Genomic DNA, 18,546 nt, shown 5'->3' with positions numbered 1-18,546 from the left:
AAAGCAAGAATATCCTGGCTAACACGGTGAAACCCCATCTCTACTAAAAATACAAAAAAATTAGCCAGGGATGGTGGCGCACACCTGTAGTCTCAGCTACTGGGGAGGCTGAGGCAGGAGAATCACTTGAACCTGGGAGGCAGAGGTTGCAGTGAGCTGAAATGATACCACTGCACTCCAGGCTGGACAACAGAGCAAGACCCCACCTCCAAAAAAGAAAAAATTGAGGTTAAGTGAAAATGCATACATGCTGTGGTGAGCATTTGACATTTGTGATGTGAGATGGCACTTGTTGAATCACCTTTCAATAGAATTCCACGCATTTCTGTACACATAGAATCAAAACAAATAACAGGAATTATAAGAACAGTAATTCACAAAGAAATATGAACTCCAAATCTTATAGAATGGAGACAAAGAAGTTTTAAATTACTTTTATGCCTATTGACCAATTCAATACAGACAGTATTTAAAACATTAATATCCAGAAACTTAATTTGATATCCAAAATTCAAACATATAACTTTCATACTAATAAAACTATAAAATTAATATAAAATGTCTTTACATTTAACTAAAAAACAGTTTATATTTTAAAAATAACCTATGAACCAATCTCAGAAAACAACAATTTCCAAGGAATAAATATAATTAAATTCTACTTTGCTGTATCAGAATTTTATTATTTGAGGTGTAATTTTAGTATTGTAGATTAATGGATTATAGCAAAGCAACATGAATTCATAAAGTTTCCATTGTAAACCACGAAGCCTTAAAATAGGGGAGAGAAGACTGTTTCCTGAATTACAATAATGGAGAAAAAAAAAGGCTTTTCAAATTAACAAGGATTGATTTGTTTGGCACACCCACTATTGTGGTCCAGAACTTGAGAACATGCATTTTAAATGCCACTATTAGGACACAGAGCAGCTGCCCCTTCCTTCGGTTACTGCACAGAGCAGTGCTGCTTATGCATGTCACCAGAACAGAAGCAGATCCAAGTGGGCAGTGGCAGGGATAGCACACATTTTCTACTGTAGGCCTGCCATACTCCATAAGAACATCAAGAGTTCATTTACTCCAAAGAGACAGCCAGAAATGCAACTTTTGGATTTCTACTATTGGAATCAAAATCAAGGAGTTACCCAACCTCTAAGAAAACCCCCAGATATTTAGTGATAAGTAGGTAGGAAATCTAACGGCCAAAGTCAAGTCAAGCTGACCTCCCCTACACTTCACACGCAAAACAGCATGTCTCACATCGTGAATAAGGTACTTCAGGATACCAAGAGTATAGCAGAACTCTCCTTGCTAAAGTAAATATTGTCTATTAATTATGATGTATGCAATGTTTTGTTGCTACTGAAAATTAAAACTAGGCTAGGTGCAGTGGCTCATGCCTATAATCCCAGAATTTTGGGAGGCCTAGGCAGGTGGATCATGAGGTCAGGAGATCAAGACCATGGTGGTAAACATGGTGAAATGCAATCTCTACTAAAAATAAAAAATTAGCTGGGCATGGTGGTGCATGCCTGTAATCCCAGCTACTTGGGAGCCTGAGGCAGGAGGATGGCTTGAACCAGGGAGTTGGAGGTTGCAGTGATCGGAGAGAACCCCACAACATTCCAGCCTGGTGACAGAGCAAGACGCTGTCTCAAAAAAGAAAAAAGAAAGAAAAATAAAACAAAAATGAAAACTTATACAATCATTTCCCTTGGGGACAGAGTCATGGACTCTATCCTTCCCTGGGAATAACTTTAACTGGAAGCGATTTCAAGAATCCAACTAAAGCAGAGAAGAGAGTAAAAAATGCCACATTAAAAAAACAACTATTTTATATTCTCAAAAGAAAGAAAATGTATGAAAGCCCTTGTTTTATTATTAATCTAATTTTTCCACATTTATCTATTTTGTCTTCAAAAGAAAAAATAAACTTCACATATTTTCTTTATCAGGATGGATGCACAATATTTTGGGGACAACACATATTGAATAAGATTCACAGCTACATTATGGGATATCTTATTTATTCGTAAGAATAAATAAAAAGCATTAATCATATTAACTTTTAATCTTTATAGGTTAAGCTTTTTTTTTTTAAGCTCACTTTAAGGAGGAGAAAAAAATTTACCTTGAGGATTAAAAACTTTTATAAGCATATCTGCTACAATCATTACGATTGCCTTCCTCCTGTTTGCATAAATAAGCTGGGTGTCTCACTTACAAGTAACATCAAAAGTCTTTGTTAACAGCTATGGAATCAAAGCTCGGTTGAAAACCACCATCTTAGCTCTAAAATTTACAAAACCTCATTATCTTTGCTTTAAAAACTGATAATTAAAATTATAGCTAGAAGCACTTATTATTAGTTATTTAGAACAAAATCAGTATCAAACTTACCATGCAATGTGGGAATAAGCACAGGCTTGCCTTAACTGGTTTTTAACTGAATTACTAATGTTTCAACTAACAAGTACTACAGAGAACTACAACATCGTCATCACCCTTAGTAAACAGGAGGACATGGTTACTTTTCCAGATGTCTCTGGTTTTCATGGTACCTTCTTAGGCTCTTTCTCACATTTTTATTCTAAGTAACAAAACTCCAAGCATTTACTCTAATTTATAATATAGTTATATGAAGATTTTACACGTTATTTATACAGACTGTGCACACACCTGTTGAACAAAATAAAAAATGCAGCATAAGAAGTTTCTTAGATTAATACTGAGGCTTGGAAGCCTCAGTATTTTAATTGGAATTAAAAAGAGGATTAAATTTTTGGTTCATATACTTGATCAAAAAAAGATGTTATGAATTTTGTATTTTCCACATAATTTATTTCAGAAAACCCTATCTTCAGATTAATGTTCTCTTTTTAAAAATATTTTTGAATCCACATTTCTAAACAAACAGTATTTCTACACCTGAAGTATAATCAATTGCATTTTTAGGTGTGCTATAATCATATTTAGATGAAAAAAACCGCCCACAAAAAACATTAAGTATTTGAGAAAATTATCTGAAATTTAATAATATTTTATGCTAGTTTTTGTAAACAAGCAACAAAAATAAACACGCCAAAAATTTTAAATGTTTATCTTACATTCTGTATAAGTAATGTTTAAACATCTTACTTTTCAAGGATGATTTTTTATCCTTCAATGACGACTTCCCAAAAACAGAGCAGGGTAACATTAATCATGCTGTGAGATCAATGCTTATGTACCATTCTTTCTTTTAATTAAATAAAAGTCTCTTCAATATGCAATATCTGCTGTCAAGCCCTTTGGATGTAAAGCAAGTACACACACACACGCACGCACGCACACACACACACACACACGCCGATAGTAATGATGTTTGGGAAGTTAAAAGTGGTGAATCCTCCTTCCCCATGAGCAACAGGAGGGCTTTGCACTCTCTTCTAGAACAGAGTACTCTCCCTCTAGGATAAATAAAAATGCAGCTAAAGTTTTTTTTTTTTTAATCAACTGTACTTCTCTACACGCATATGATGCCTATATTAATTTCACTTGAATGCTTTTATTGCATTAATTAGTGAAAAGGAGCTGACACATGGGAAAACTGTTATCTGAACGTTGTGTATGTTAAGCAGTGGGATTATAAGCACCTGGGATATTCTTGCTATTCTCTGTATGCAAATGACATTCTGCAAACAATTAAACGCTCCCATTAAAATAGTGGGGGTGTGGGATGGAAAGAGCAAGTGTTAGGAGAGTAAAAATAAGGCATGCTGCCCTTTCTATTCCGCCCTCATTCAGCGGATGCTGAGTACTTTCGACATGCTGCACAGACAGACCCTTGGGAACGTACACAGGAGTCACAATACACTCGACAACATCTCTCACGCTCTGTTAATTGCAAAACTCTTACGATGTGACAGCGAACCCCCTCGCCTCTCGAACATGTTTTCCATTTTTGCAGAGACGCCAGAGACATCAGGACACCCTCCACTGCCAAAGGGAGGGAAAACGTTCCTTCTCGCCCTTCCTCACAGCCCCCAACACTTTCTTTCATTAGAAGCCGCTCCACAAGTTCCCTGGCTCTCGCCCTTAAAGAGGCAAGTTCAGCACCATGGAAAGGGCTCGAGCCACCTGCGGAGGGAGAAACCGAGCAGAGACGGGGGCTCTCCCCCGCCACTCACCGGCGTCTGCTGAGACTGGAGTCCCGAGCGCTTGGTGGACCCCTGCTTGGAACTTAACCTTTTCCACGACTCGGCAAACCTGCCCCGGCTGGCGCTCCGGCTGCGCCTGCGGCTCTCCGCGCTGTCCTCGCGGTCGGAGCAACCCCGCTCCATTTCCGCTGCATCCCTCCACTTCTTTCCCATGAGAACTTCGCCTCCCTCGACCGGGAAACCACCCAGCGCAGAGCGCTCTCGCCGGCTCCTCGCTGCGGGCCTCCTTCCAGCCTGCGCGCGGCTCTCGGTTGGCGCCGCCTTTGCCTCTGCCGGCTGCTGCCGCCAGACCCCGCGCTCGTTACCGCCGTTACCGCCGCCGCCACCAGGCTGCGCTTGCGCCCGCGATTGGCTCAACAGTGGGCTGGGGCTGCGAGCGCCACCTGCGCGCGAGCCAGCTTGCTTTTGCGCCCCTAAATTGCTCTCCACCCTGCAGCCGCCGCCTTCTCTGGGGAGTGCAGGGCCCACGCCTGAGGCTACTGAGGCTCCGCTGGGTAACGCTCCTGGCTGTCACCCAAACCCCCTCGGTCCCCCAGACCTGGGTACCCACCTCCCTGCACCCGAGCTGCAGGTGGAACCCTGGGTTACCCGCACTGGGTAGGTGGAGACTCCAGTTGACTTAGAAAAAGACAGGAAGGGGGCAACTTTCTTCCTCCTGCTCCCTTTCTTCCCTTTCTTCCCTTTGCAACAACAACTCTCTCCTAAGTATCCTTGGAGAGAAGGGAGCTTCAACTCCTTGGCAGACGCCGCACTTGTTTCTTCCCCAGCTTGCTCAGACTAGCCCACTGGGTCTTAGACTTGGCTGCACACTGGAGTTACCTGGATCCTTTTCTCTCTGTCTCTCTCTTTTTTAAATGGTGATATTCCTCAGAGTTTAATTGGCCTGGCTGTGGCCTGGAAATCAGGATATTTAAAAGCTCCCAAAGTGATTCTATCTGCGCCATCCCCAACAGCAATTAAGGGCCTTCCAGGGCCTGTTCTGTGGCGGTAAGGCAGAGGAGGACTCTTGGGAAGGGAAGGCTGATACTTCTTTTCACATCAACTCATTTTTCTCTCCGGGGTAGAAATGGGGTATTCAGTTTCCCCTCTCACCCTGGGCAGTTAAGCAGCGAGGATGACATGAGACAGATTCGTGGTGGAGCTCCTGTGTGTTGTGCTTTCTGTGACCCCTGCACCTTGTTGTTCTTTCATGTTTTTGCCTTCTGCTCATTAGGACAGCCAGCAGACCCTCATCAGTTTTGTGTCACTTATTTTCCCAGACTGGGGTGTCGGCATGTTCAGGAATGCCCTTGACCAGATGAGAGAGAGCAGTTGGGGGCATCACAAATTAACAAAAGCTAAAAAAATAACCATTTACTCACCATTAAAGGGAATGATGCCTAAAATCGCTCCCAGTTGAAAAGGGCCGTCTGGTTGCTTATCTGTTGCAATGGCAACAGATGTACTTTCATCTGAAATCAAGCATTCTCTTTCCTATTTGAATATTGCCAAGTCTTCCTAGGAGGCAAAGGTGAAGGGGAATTCAGAGCGAAGGGAAGAGGGTGAAAAATGCTGTAGGAAAATTGGTGTTGTGGCATTAGTTGTAAAATTCATAATATGAGTTGCAGTGGTCAGTGTGATTAAGCAGAGGTCCTAAAACTGGCTAGTTTATGGGAATGGAATAGAGAGTTCTAAAATCTCACAGCTGTGCACCTGTGTGTAGTGTTACATGAATATTAATCCTGCCATTAAATTACTCATCCTGTGAGTAAAAGAGACTCACAGGGCATACATCCTATCTTTTAAACAACTCTCTGCGTCTAGAAATCACACACCCATATTAAACAAAATAAGACTCTAAACCATGTTTGCAACACACAATGCCATTTAATGAGAAAACCACAGGCTCCATTTCGCATTTTCTCACTCCTTATCTAAGTTCATGGATTTGAAATTATTAGTGACATTCATGGAAATACCATAATTCAGTCCAGATTCCTCCCCCTCACAAAAATAAATCAAAATGATTATGCTTAGTTTACAAAATCACACAGGTATGAAAACCAAATACCAACTAGGGGGTAGAATAAAAAGTCAGCATATTATTCATTAAAGTAAATATTTACTTTTTCCTTTCGTTGCTTACAAAGGGGTATATAGATATGACTAAATGAACTCCCTAAGAGATGAAAAGCCTGTGCCCTGAAAGTTCAGTCTTTAAGTATAATAATAACATCCCTTAAAAGGAGCTAAGCGAGGCCTTCACAGATATATCAAGGCACATCATCCAAGAACATTCACCATACAGAGCCAGGAGACCCTGATCCACACACATCCATCCATGAGGGGCAAAATGACCCTGCCATGAAGACTGTCTGTCATAAAAGACTATTCTAGCACATCAGTGCATATTCAGAGCAACTGATGAGTTTTTTAGACTTACTTAGAAAATCTAATGATGAGTAGTGATTGCCTATGTCATATTTTTTTAGCTATTTGGTCAAAAAATGAGCTTTCAATTGCCTTTATCTTAAAGCACTGTTTTTAAAGGTTTGTTTAAAGATGATCTCTGCATTTCCCTTTTGCGCTTGACAAGTACCAAAAATGTCTGGGAACTGGACAAGAGGCTAGATGTGATTGTAGGCAACCAGAAAACTGACCTTTTCCTCTTCTGATATTCATTTGTCTTTCTGAAGTTCCTAATAGCCAGAAACTGGAAGACTAAAGCGAAAATCTATCATATTTCTTAAGAAAATTAGTGGGAATGGCAGCACCAATATGCTTCTAAGAACACACTGAAAATCACCAGCATTAAAATTCTGGAATCTGGATTAGAAGCCACTTCTAAAGCAACTTAGCTTTATTAGAGAAGAGACTGCAGTTACAAAAAGTGGATGGTGTTAATAAATGTCAAAAGGCAAACGGGAAGTAGGGCATCAACCTTTTTTCTTTGTAGTTTTTAGGCATTAAATAATGTGCAAATTAATGGGATAAGATTAAAGCAAAAATTACTATACTGTTAAATAACAGCTATTCTTTGTAAAATGAAAAGTAAATACAAATTTTATGGATGAATAAATCAAAATATAACATTTTGAAATATTCTGAAAAGTAAACTTTAAATAGTATTCTTTAAAAAAAAAATCTCAACACACTGTCATATGTCAACAGTCCTCTGTTAGCCCTAGGTACTCTTTGATCTGAAGTTTACATGGTTCTACTAATCTGTCGAGTCAATAATCAGAAGAAACTCTCTTTAAACCCCATTTGCTCTAGGTCATGTAATTATGTGCTTCACTGCAGAAGAGTTTATAGGAAATATATATTCCTTTGGTTATCTCTAGGTCATGAAAACCAAAAGGTATACCCAGGGACTAACTTAACCTAGCAAAGTATGAGATGGGAAGGCAAACAGAGAAAATAATCAAAACGACAAAGTAATGTTGATCCAAAAATCTCCTTGTGAAATAAGAGAATATGAACCATATTTCATCAACTTTAACACCTTCAATTTTTCACATTTTAACCTCTCTGAAAGCAGGATGCATTTTATCATAGATGGTACCTTATCTTCAGTGTAACGCAGCATATTGATTCATAGAGTCTCAGAGTGAAATAGACATTAAGAGGTCTGACTTTAAATATCCAACAAGCTACCATTTACTCTCTGCCTACACAATCAGCCTTTGGCATTAGATCTCCTATTTCTCATAAGCAGAGCATTTCCTTATTAAGCAGCTTTAAGGATTAGAAAGCCCATTCTTACAAACTAAGCTGAACCCCAAGCCTTCTACCTTTATTTTAAATTTTGGGGAATCACACTATTTAAACATGTGTTTCTTGTAATAATCATCAAGTATTTGAGATGGTCTTTAAAGTCCCCTAAAATATCTCTTTTCTTAAGCTAAACAATGTGTGGTTTTCTTCTGTCAAGTCCTTACACACATCAGGGAACAAAATAAAAGTCATCACCCTCACATAGTAAGAGAAATTTGAAAATGGTGGGTGTTCAATGAATCTGGGGCAACTACTTTGTGAATTCACTAAAAGCTTAATCACTATGACTAGACTAACAGTGAAGTAGGATTAGTCAATACCTACAAAAGCAGGAGACAGGATGTTGAATTAGTGTTTAGTCAAAACTAAATTCTCTTCTGCAGACCTGAGGGCTGAGACTCACACAAGATAAACAAGCATGAAAGTTAAAACAATTACTCCTGTAACTCAAGCAAAAAAAAAAAAAAATCCCCCAAAGCCCATTACTATGAATCAAGAAAAGGAATAATGGGGTTATCTTGATTTAAGTAAACTGGCCATCTATGTGGATGAAATTCTCTGGGTGATAGTTCTGGAAAAATTATCCTCCCTTTTAGGAAAAAACAATCTCATATATTCCCTGAAGCATCTGCTGACAAGTCTTCAATGGTTACAAATCCTGTCAAGTCCTCCCAGCAGAAGTCACTGCAGGCCAGAGAACCTAGCTACATAAGTGCACTCTTTTCTTTTCCTCTTTCTTCCTTTCTTTCCTACTTCCTTTTCTCTTATTTTTCCTTCCTATCTTCCTTCCTTCCTCTCTTTCTCTTTTCTCTCTTCCTCCTTTTTCTTTCCTTAACTTTTCTTTCTTCCCTCTTTTCTTAGCATGAAACAAACCAAATTCCACCAACCAAATTCCCCAATTGTCCAGCCTTTCTATTAATATTACAATTTGTAGGATTTTTTAGTACTAACTTTCCTTTATTGTTCATTGATGCATTTGCATACATTCACACTTATATAAAGTTTATTTCTTTTTTTAAATCTATAGGTAAATAGTTTTCTAAAACCTTATTTCTGGGTCAAGAGAGAACAATTCAAGTGAATGGTATAAAACATAAAAGTAAATGACAATAGAATCAAAAATAATATAACAGTTATAAGTAGGGAGAAAAGAGGAAAAGAATAGAAAAGGGAAGAAAGATAGGTGTAAATTAGCTAAATATCCACCTATTACTAAATAATTTCTAAAATAAATGAATATATATATATTGATATAAAATCCCCATAAGAATGGCTCAATTTCTGCAAACAGAAAATTTAAGCAGACAGAAAAACACTAAATGTTGTCAAAGCTGTGGAGCAACTAGAACTCCCACACACGGCTGGTGAGAGTGTAAGCTGGTACAACCACTTTGGAAAACCATTTGGCACTATCTACTATAGCTGATCATATGCATACCATATGACCCAGCAATTCTACGCCAAGGTATATACTCAACAGAAATGCATGCTTATAATTAGTGAAAGACTGCAAGAATGTGTATAGCAGCACTATTTGTAAAACTCCCAACTTAGAAACTACACAAATGTTCATCAACAGCAAAATGAATACCTTATGATATATTGAGAGAGTGGAATCTGTGCAGTGACAAGAATGAATGAATTACTATTACATGCAAAACCATGGGTGATGCAACAACAATACTGAGCAAGAGAAGATATACACGAAAGAATATATATTGTGAAATTCCATTAATATGAAGTTTAAAATTAGACAAAAACAATCTATACTAGTTCAAGTTAGGACAGTGATTACCACAGGAGTATGCATTCTATGGCCATCAGAAGACAAACGAGGGGGCACCTGGGGTGCCAATAATGTGCTGTTTCTTGATCTGGTGGTAGTAACAAGGGTGTACGCATCTTGGAAAATTTATGGAGCAGCACAATTATAAATAACACACTTTTTCATATATGTCTTACCTCAATAAAATGTTTACCAAGAGGGAAGAAACAAACAAACAAAAGGAGGGATGGAGAGAGGGACAGTGAGAAAGGACCTATCTAAATGTGTTTTCTGATGCTAGTATCATTTTACATATTACTTTTTACATGCTTAATATAACCATGTATGTATTACACACCTATGTATGTATTACACAACCATATAACCATGACATTTTAAATTGCCAGGATAATTTCATGTATTACTTCTTAAGGTAGATATTATTATCTGCATTTTCAGGAAAGGAAACAGACTGAGCATAGTTACATGACTCATCCAAGTTCTCCCAACTAATAACCAGAAGTTTGAGCCTCAAACCTCAGACGTTTAGCCCTCAATTCCAAGTTCTCTTTTGATTATATTACAAACATCTCTATATATTTTTACATATTTTCAATTTATATATAATATATAATTTACATAAAATTATATAATATATACTTATATATAAATAATATATATAAAGTCTAATCTCTGTGTTAAAAAAAAAAAAAGTTGCTTAAACCAAAAAGTAGATATGTTACATTGTTTCTTCCTAGAATTTAGAAATATCTGGGAAAAATTTGAAAATATTGAATAACCTCCTCTGAGATTACAGGAAAAAGAGCCCATTTGGAAAACTGCCATATAGAACTACATTACTAAAATCCAGATGAATTGAGACAATGGCTTTTTCAGACAGAAGAAAGCCTTTTAGCTGACCTCCATTTAACATACATGAAGAGCAAATCTCTTTTTCCTAATACTCTAAACACTAATAAAGAATCAGCTATTCTTTGCCGCACAACTTTCTGGTCTTCCCATTTGAGTCAAATATTTTTCAGAGGTCTACTGTGTTTCTTTCCAAGCTCATTTTCATATGTTGTATTCGTGATTATTATGTGATTTCATTAAGTATTACATACAATGATGCAAGATGAGAACAAAAGAAGGTGGCATATCTGTGAAAAACAAATAAAATGTTTTGGAAAGAAAAAAAGAAGAAAAAAAAGACATTACCCCTCGATTTGTTTTTATATATGCTGGTATAACATGATGTGAAAAAGAAAACTGTTTTTATAAAAAGAGTAATAGACTAGAAAAAATATGGAAACCAGCTTCCCTCAGATTCCTCTGCAGTTGTCATTAAGATCTCTCTCTCTTAAAAAAAAAAAAAAGGAAACTATAACTGTATATCCTACATGATGGATATGGTTTATGCAAAAAAATAAACCAGAAGTTCAGTTGCTAGTAACATACTCAAAAGATTTTATCCTTAGATCAGGAAATGAATATATATGATCTGTTTTAAGTTAAACTAAGATGTTTAAGCCGTAGCAACTTTTGAACCAGTAGAAGGTCTAACTATCCCCACGAGGAACTGATCTTAACAGTCAAATGAATTAGATGCTACCTCTCTAAAAGGACCAAATTTTTCCTCAAACTGCTTTTCCAGCATCATAGATGCCAGAACTTCTACAATTTCATCACTTTTGCTTCTTAAAAAAAATGCCACTCCTGCAATGATTAATATTTGATCATTCATTACCAGTTCTCTGAGGCCCAGAGTCTTTAGTTATGAGGCAAGAACTCTAGGAAATCGATAAAGATGCATGACACAGATATGGCAAGGAGGGGTGCAGAGCCCAGAGCCTGGGAGTTTCTAAAGGTAAACAATTGTTTTCCTTTTGCTCTTGAGTTACAGCATTAAAACATGAGGCAATCATTTGTGCTAAAGCCCAATTATTTCTGTTTTATACTACAAACCGCAGAAAACCATTAAAGTTCATCTTGACAAAAATAATACAGTCTTAGGAGCTTAGCAGAAGTCGTTACTTTTTCTTCCTTTTTATGTTTAAGGAATTATGAATTTCTCAAAGTATCACACGGGTCAGAGAAAAAAATAGTCAGTGATGTCTTCAACAGTTAGATTCGGTGCTTAGTTCCATTTCCTAAGGGTAAGTGCATTAAATGGTCTTACAAAATTAAAATTTTAAACTTCCCATTTGCAAAACTATTTTATGCAGAAAGACAAACGGCAGTATCATTTGGTCCACTGCAAAACTGAATGAAAAGGAAGTTACCATGCAAAACTCCCATATTTCTTAGCCACAATTTCTATTAACATTGAAAAGAACTATATAAATGCCACTTAATCTGAGCATATTAACCAGAATCCTGTTAAACATTTTTTTAAGAACAAATTTGTACATTCTCCCTCTCCAAAGTACAAAAGTGAATAAAGTGAAAACAATTTGTTAAACAAAAAGTAGCAGCTTAGTTACCTTTTCATCTCTGATGTACTATCAAAATTCATTTCCTCCAACTCACACAAAATCATTATTGGAGCCTGAATAGAGCCTGGAAGCAGAAGCTCAATGAACTAACTAAAATTCCCAAATGCTTCACATTTATCCTTTGGCTTCCACAAACTAAACAAAACCAACAATATGCTAAAACTGAGACACGCTATTATCATGAACACAATGTATTTTATTGAAATTGCCTTTTTCTGGTGAATGGAGTCTTGAGTCATTCAGTAGAGCTTCCAGTATCCACTATGAAACTTGGTACTAACAAATGGTTTATATTAAACTAGGCTTTAAAATAAATACACTGTACCAGATTATATAGAGTTCTTCCAGCTATTCAGTGGAAAAGAAAGTTCATCTGATTGGCTGAAATGTATGCTCTATGCTATGATAATAATAAAGGAGGTTAGCAGCATTTTATGTCCAGGTTGGTGACATGGAAGCAAAACTCATCAGAGTGTTCAAGGCACAAGAAGATATAAGGTGATGCCAAGTTTGTTAAAATTAACATGTATCTAAAATGAGGAAGGCAAATGGAAAAGCCATAACCCTTCTAAACTCTTCTTTTTATTTTTCAGGAAAGCTTTATAGATAAAAGCTTCTTTTACCTAAAGGGGAATAACAAAGCAATTTTTAAGTTACCTACCAAAGTGATGCTTCAGTATTTGTTGATTAGTGAATTAGCTTCACATTTTATTTTCTACCAGTGTTTTTCAACCAGATCTCCATGACAAACACATATGGCATGGTCCTATTCATTACTTCTGCCACACTCATTGATAAAGACTCTGTGGATGCTATGTACTATTCACCTATGTGAACAACTTTGCAGTCAGAATGAAAGTTTCTAGCCAGCTCTGCAACAGTCATTATGCCTTGATCAGCTGGATTTCAAATGTTACAAATTTCTGCCATTTTGAAAAATATTCTTATAATCTCAATTTCTTGACCACGTCTGTGATGAAACTTAACTTGAACATAATAGGTAACATGAAAACTTCATGTGTCTGTTATAACCACACCCTTTACAAATTGCATCTGTTATGATATCAAATAAACAGAGTAATCAAAATCAAGGCATTTATTCTGGTTCCAAGCATCATCAATTTCTTCACATATGATTCATGAGTGCCTTGGAAGTACATGAGATATATTGAAAAGAATCCAAAAGAGAAAGAAACCACTAAAAGTATGAAAGGAAGGATAAAATACGAAAAATGGAAAACTAACAACAGTGCTATTAAAAGTGCTAACATTTATTAAGCATTACTCTGTGCCAGGCACCATCTCACTTCATGAATTCATTTGTTTAGTTCTCACAGTAACTCCTTTTAATCACTGAGGAAACTGAGGCAAAAAGAGGCAAAAGAAAATGGCTGAAGTTTCTATAGCTAGAGAGCAGCAGAACCAAGACTTGAACCCAAGAAGTCTGTCTCCAGAGCCCATGTACTTTCCCACTATCTCACTGTATCTAGGAAACAATAACTGTCTGACATGGACTGCTTCTTCTGTGCAAAGCACTGTGCTAAGTGTCTTCAGTGAGATCACTAGTCCTCTCAAGAGTGCTTTGAAATGAAAATTACTGTCGTTTTGAGGATGAGAAAAACAGAGGCACACAGGGTAATAATATGCCTATATGATTCAACTTTTAAGTTGCAGCATTGAGATTCAACCTTCAGCCTGTTTGACCTCATAATGACAGCAACTGTAATAATAAACGACTAATAGTTATTGAATATTTATATGTGACTAAACCCACTACTAAATGCATATTTATCGCTCTTTATCCTCCCATCTGTATTGAAGAGTAAGAAACTATACTTTAGAGAGCCTAAGTAACTCTCCCAGATCACACTGGTAGTCATTGATGGAGACTGGATTCCAATTCAGGTGTGTCTGACTCTTAAGCCTAAGAATATAACCACTAAACTTCACTTTTAGTGTATTCAATCATTTTTATTATTATACTACTAATATTATATTAGTGGTATATTATATTAGTAGTATATTGTTAGTACATAGTATAATACTATATTATTAGTAGTATGTTATATTAAGCTAGAATAATTCTATTCTCACTTTGTTTCTAATTACTCATTTATATATTAATCTATTACTAACTACTAATTTTATCCTACTATAGTTTAATGGGGTTTTTTCATTTTTATTTATTTATTTTTGAGACAGGGTCTCACTCTGTCACCATGGCTGGAGTGCAATGATGTGCAAATGGCTCACTGCAGCCTCAAACTTCTGGGTTCAAGCTATCCTCCCACCTCAGCCTCACTGATAGCTGGAACCACAGGTGTATACCACCACAACTGTCTTATTTATTTATTTATTTTTGTAGAGATGGGGTCTCACCATGTTGCCCAGGCTGGTCCCGAACTCCTAGGCTCAAGTGATTCTCCTGCCTCAGCTTCCCAAGGGGCTGGGATTACAGGCATGAGCCACTGCTACCGTTAAAATAATGGACTCTGATTGTTGGTTTAGGAATTAAAGTCAAGGGAAATGATTGTGAGATTTTCCATTTTCTCAGGTATTCACTTGGCCAATATTAACTTCCTTACAGGGGAGTTGTGAGAATCTAGTGGGAAAATATGGGTGAAACATTTTTCTCGCCTGGCCCATTTTTGTTATCTTCCCTTCCCTCTAAGGATATGTGCCTTATTGAAAAATTATTTAGTTTTTTTTAATCTGTGTAATAAGTAGAATTGTACATTGTAGGCGAGTACTAGCTAGTAGAAATAGAATTCAAATATCACCTGTAACACTGCTTCTAGTATTCACAGGTGAAATTAATTTTAATATTATATTGAACTCAATATATTCAAAATCATTATTTCAACATGTAATCCATATAAAAATCTGTATAATGAGATATTTTATCATTTTTTGCTGTCTTTGAAATTGCTATGTATTTTACATATACAGCATAATTGAATTCAGATTAGCCATTTTTCAAGTACTCAGTAACCACATATGGCTAGTGGCTACCATATTGAACAACACAGTTCTAAGTTTATACATAACATAAAATAGTACCTGAATTATTGTGATTGACTTCAAAAAACACCAAATAGAAATTTCTTAGTAGGTTTTTAAGTATGGCAGCGGTGGTGGGGAACAGTTAAGAGACTGCAAGTCTTTGGGAAGCTATGGGACCTGCCCCGAAAGAAAAGCATTGCTGTACACAGTCCCAGGTGTGTACGTACAGTTTTAGGAAATGCAAGACCTCAGGCTAAAGAAACTGCACTAAGTGATTTGTTTGCAAGATGATGCAATTGTGAACAATGGAAAAAGTCTTTGCCCACATCCTACAAGGCAATCCCTGGCTTTGCACCACGTCATTAAGAACAGGGGCAGCAATTGTGGCCTTTTGCCTTTTGGATCTCATTCTGGTACCATGGAATTCAGTCAGTGTGCCAGAATTTAAAGACTCACCATAGAGGCCTACACTGTTGCTGAGACAGAAATTGCAAGTAGGCCCAGGAGAACTCATTTTTTTGTTTGTTTGTTTTGTTTTTTGTTTTTGCATTAAACCAAGTAGCCCCACAAAAAGTATTACGTTCTTCGTCATCTCCTAAGAAGTTTTATCTCCATGTCACCATTCTCTAAAAACATAAAGTCTATCTATTTCATTATCCTATCTTCTTTGAGGCACAAAGACCTACATTTAAGTTTTATCCTTAAAGCATTCTATAGTCTTCCTAAATGTCAACAGGATTTGTAAATAACTTGATTAGGCATCCAAATGTTTTGCTCAGGGAATGTTTTATGGAAAAGTCATAGAATCTGACCCTAACTTTGCACTCCTGGTTTTCTTCCTTTTCAAGTATAACATCATTTGGTTTTATTCTCTATTTTGAAACGAAATAATTCAAAAATTCTGAATACCCTAAATACTTACTTTATGCATCTGCTTATTCTTGTAAAAAAAAAAAAAGTAAGTACATAGAATGCTATTTAAATCTATTTGTCAAACTAGCTATCAAATATTTAGTTATTCTTTTTCAGTATCATCTGCCCTCCATCAATTCTTATTAATTTGACAGAGTAAATTATTATTTCTAAGTGTAGAGGCACCTTTGAGACTGCCCTCGTTTACAAAAGACGTTCTAAATGTGATGGTGCATATTTCAGTGACTTAATGAGAATATAACTCAGTCACAATATTTATTACCTTGGAGGAAAAAAGAAAATTATTTAAACCTCCTGGTATATTCTTTTCTATTTTAGTTTATTAAACCTGTAGGTTTCTGTGTCAGAGGGTGAGAGAGGTTAAAAAGTGAGAACTTCCTTTCCATTTGTAATATTCCTATATAGCACCCAAACTAGTGTTTGGCTTTCTTTTAAAAGTTACAGTATTTCCTTTTAAAAACCTATCATTTCCTTCATGATTTCCCTTAAGTTTTTCAGATATATTTAATTCCCTGTACTCTAGGATGTCTCCTAGCCATAGGAGTTTACAACCGAACGCTTATGTAAAACTCTGAAAACAAGAACAGTGGTCTTCATAAAAAAGGGAAACATTCTTTGCTCCTGGAAAGAATCATGAAGGAGTGTGTGTGTGTGTTCCAACCTCAAAGGTGGAGAATTAATGTTTTATTTAGGCTGATACTTTGGACATCATACCTTACCCACTTCAGTTCACTTCTAGTCTCTTAAAGGTGAATTATGTTTCAAGACAAACTGAGATTCGAGGTCAGACTAAAACAATTGTTGGGGAAGCCAGAGCCGAGGAAGCCCTGAAAATTCCTGACTTTTTAGATATATTCTAGGTTTTACCAGAATAGAGCAATCACCTCAGATCCTTCTCTGAATAAGCCTGAGAAGCCATACAACCTTTCAGTTTTGCTTTGAGCACCTCGGTGTCTGGACTCCCACACTTAGGCATGCTCCAGAATTTGCCATCTTAGTGAGGGTAGTAACCTGAGGGTCACACATGCTGATAAATAGGAGGAGGCTATCACGCTCTTTTCTTGGTATGACTGGCTCTGTGATCCAATGACACGAATTCTGATTTAATAGCCAGTGCTATTTTCTGGATGATAAAACGCTACACCACTTCTCACAACAGACATACCATATGGTACTTGTTACTTCTCTCCTAGATAAAATGCCAGGAATCATAAAGCTTTTTCTTCTAGCTGCAAAGGATAATGGAGGCTAGTTTTATCTTTTTTAAAAAATAAATTATTACGACAATTCCCCTTGACAGTGGTATATTTACAATCTTCTCTTAATTTCAGCAAGTTTTCAGGGAAAATGCTCTACCACAACAATATCCCTATGTGATCTGGCACTGCAGTTGATGAAGTTTTTCTTAATTAGCTTTCTTTTTGGAAACGACAAAAGTCTTCTTTATAATTTTTACCTTGACTATCACATTGTTTTCAAGAAGGACATGCTTTGCTGGTAGCTAAATCTTGCACTCAAGAGAAACCAAAAATAGTTTGACCTTTATATTCATCTTGTCTTTGAAAATAAAAGAAACACTATATCCTTGCTGGGGGATAAATGATTAAATGTAAAGAACATAATTTGGAGGTCAGACAAATCTGGGTTCAAACTCCTACTCTAACTAGCTATATTAGTCCATTCTCATGCTGCTAATAAAGACATACCTGAGACTGGGTAATTTATAAAGGAAAGAGGTTTAATTGACTTACAGTTCATAATGGCTGGGGAGACCTCTGGAAAGTTACAATCATGGCAGAAGGGGAAGCAAACATGACCTTCTTCACATGGCAGTAGCAAGGAGAAGTGTCATGCAAAAGGGAGGAACTTCTTGTAAATCCGTCGTATCTCATGAGAACTCACTATCATGAGAACAGCATGAGGGTAACTGCCCCTTTATTAAATTACCTCCCACTGGATCCCTCTCATGACATGTGAGGATTATGGGAACTAGAGTTCAAGATGAAATTTGGGTAGGGACATAGCCACAGCCAAACTGTTTCACTAGCTATGTGATTTGGGGTAAATAACTTTAACCCACAGCGTCTTTGGTATACACCATGCTGTAATATGGGCAGAACATAACCACTATCCAGCAGAAGTGTTGTGGCAATTATGAAGTATACAGTGCTATGCCTAGAGGTAAAAAAGTGGTTCAATTATAACTATCATTTCCCATTTTATAATAACTTATTTTAAGTATACTATTTTCAAGGCTTTATCTGTAGTGTTTCTTTAATTTGTTTAATCATCTCATTGGAATTACTATTCTCTGCTCCAAAAACAAACTCCTCTTTCCTTAAATTCTTTTATCGTAACAAGCAATGTGTTTGCTTTTTATTTGTGGCCTGAAAAA

General features: G+C 36.8%; 1 protein-coding gene across 7 annotated transcripts in view; it reads right to left on the bottom strand.

Annotated features, from left to right (window-relative positions):
• TRPM3 (transient receptor potential cation channel subfamily M member 3) overlaps positions 1-4,483 on the bottom strand; it is a 919,012-nt gene extending 914,529 nt beyond the window's left edge. For all 7 annotated transcript variants that reach the window (XM_074394685.1, XM_074394692.1, XM_074394688.1 and 4 more), the window contains exon 1: positions 4,170-4,483. In XM_074394685.1, the coding sequence (XP_074250786.1) occupies positions 4,170-4,352 (183 nt within the window). In that variant the 5' untranslated portion in view covers positions 4,353-4,483. The remainder of the gene's footprint in view (positions 1-4,169) is intronic.
• Positions 4,484-18,546: the final 14,063 nt, after the last annotated feature.

Source organism: Saimiri boliviensis, chromosome 2 (genome assembly GCF_048565385.1).
Source record: "Saimiri boliviensis isolate mSaiBol1 chromosome 2, mSaiBol1.pri, whole genome shotgun sequence".
Taxonomy (NCBI): Eukaryota; Metazoa; Chordata; class Mammalia; order Primates; family Cebidae; genus Saimiri; species Saimiri boliviensis.
Note: the sequence above shows the minus strand (reverse complement) of the source record. Positions and strands in the feature narration are given on the sequence as shown.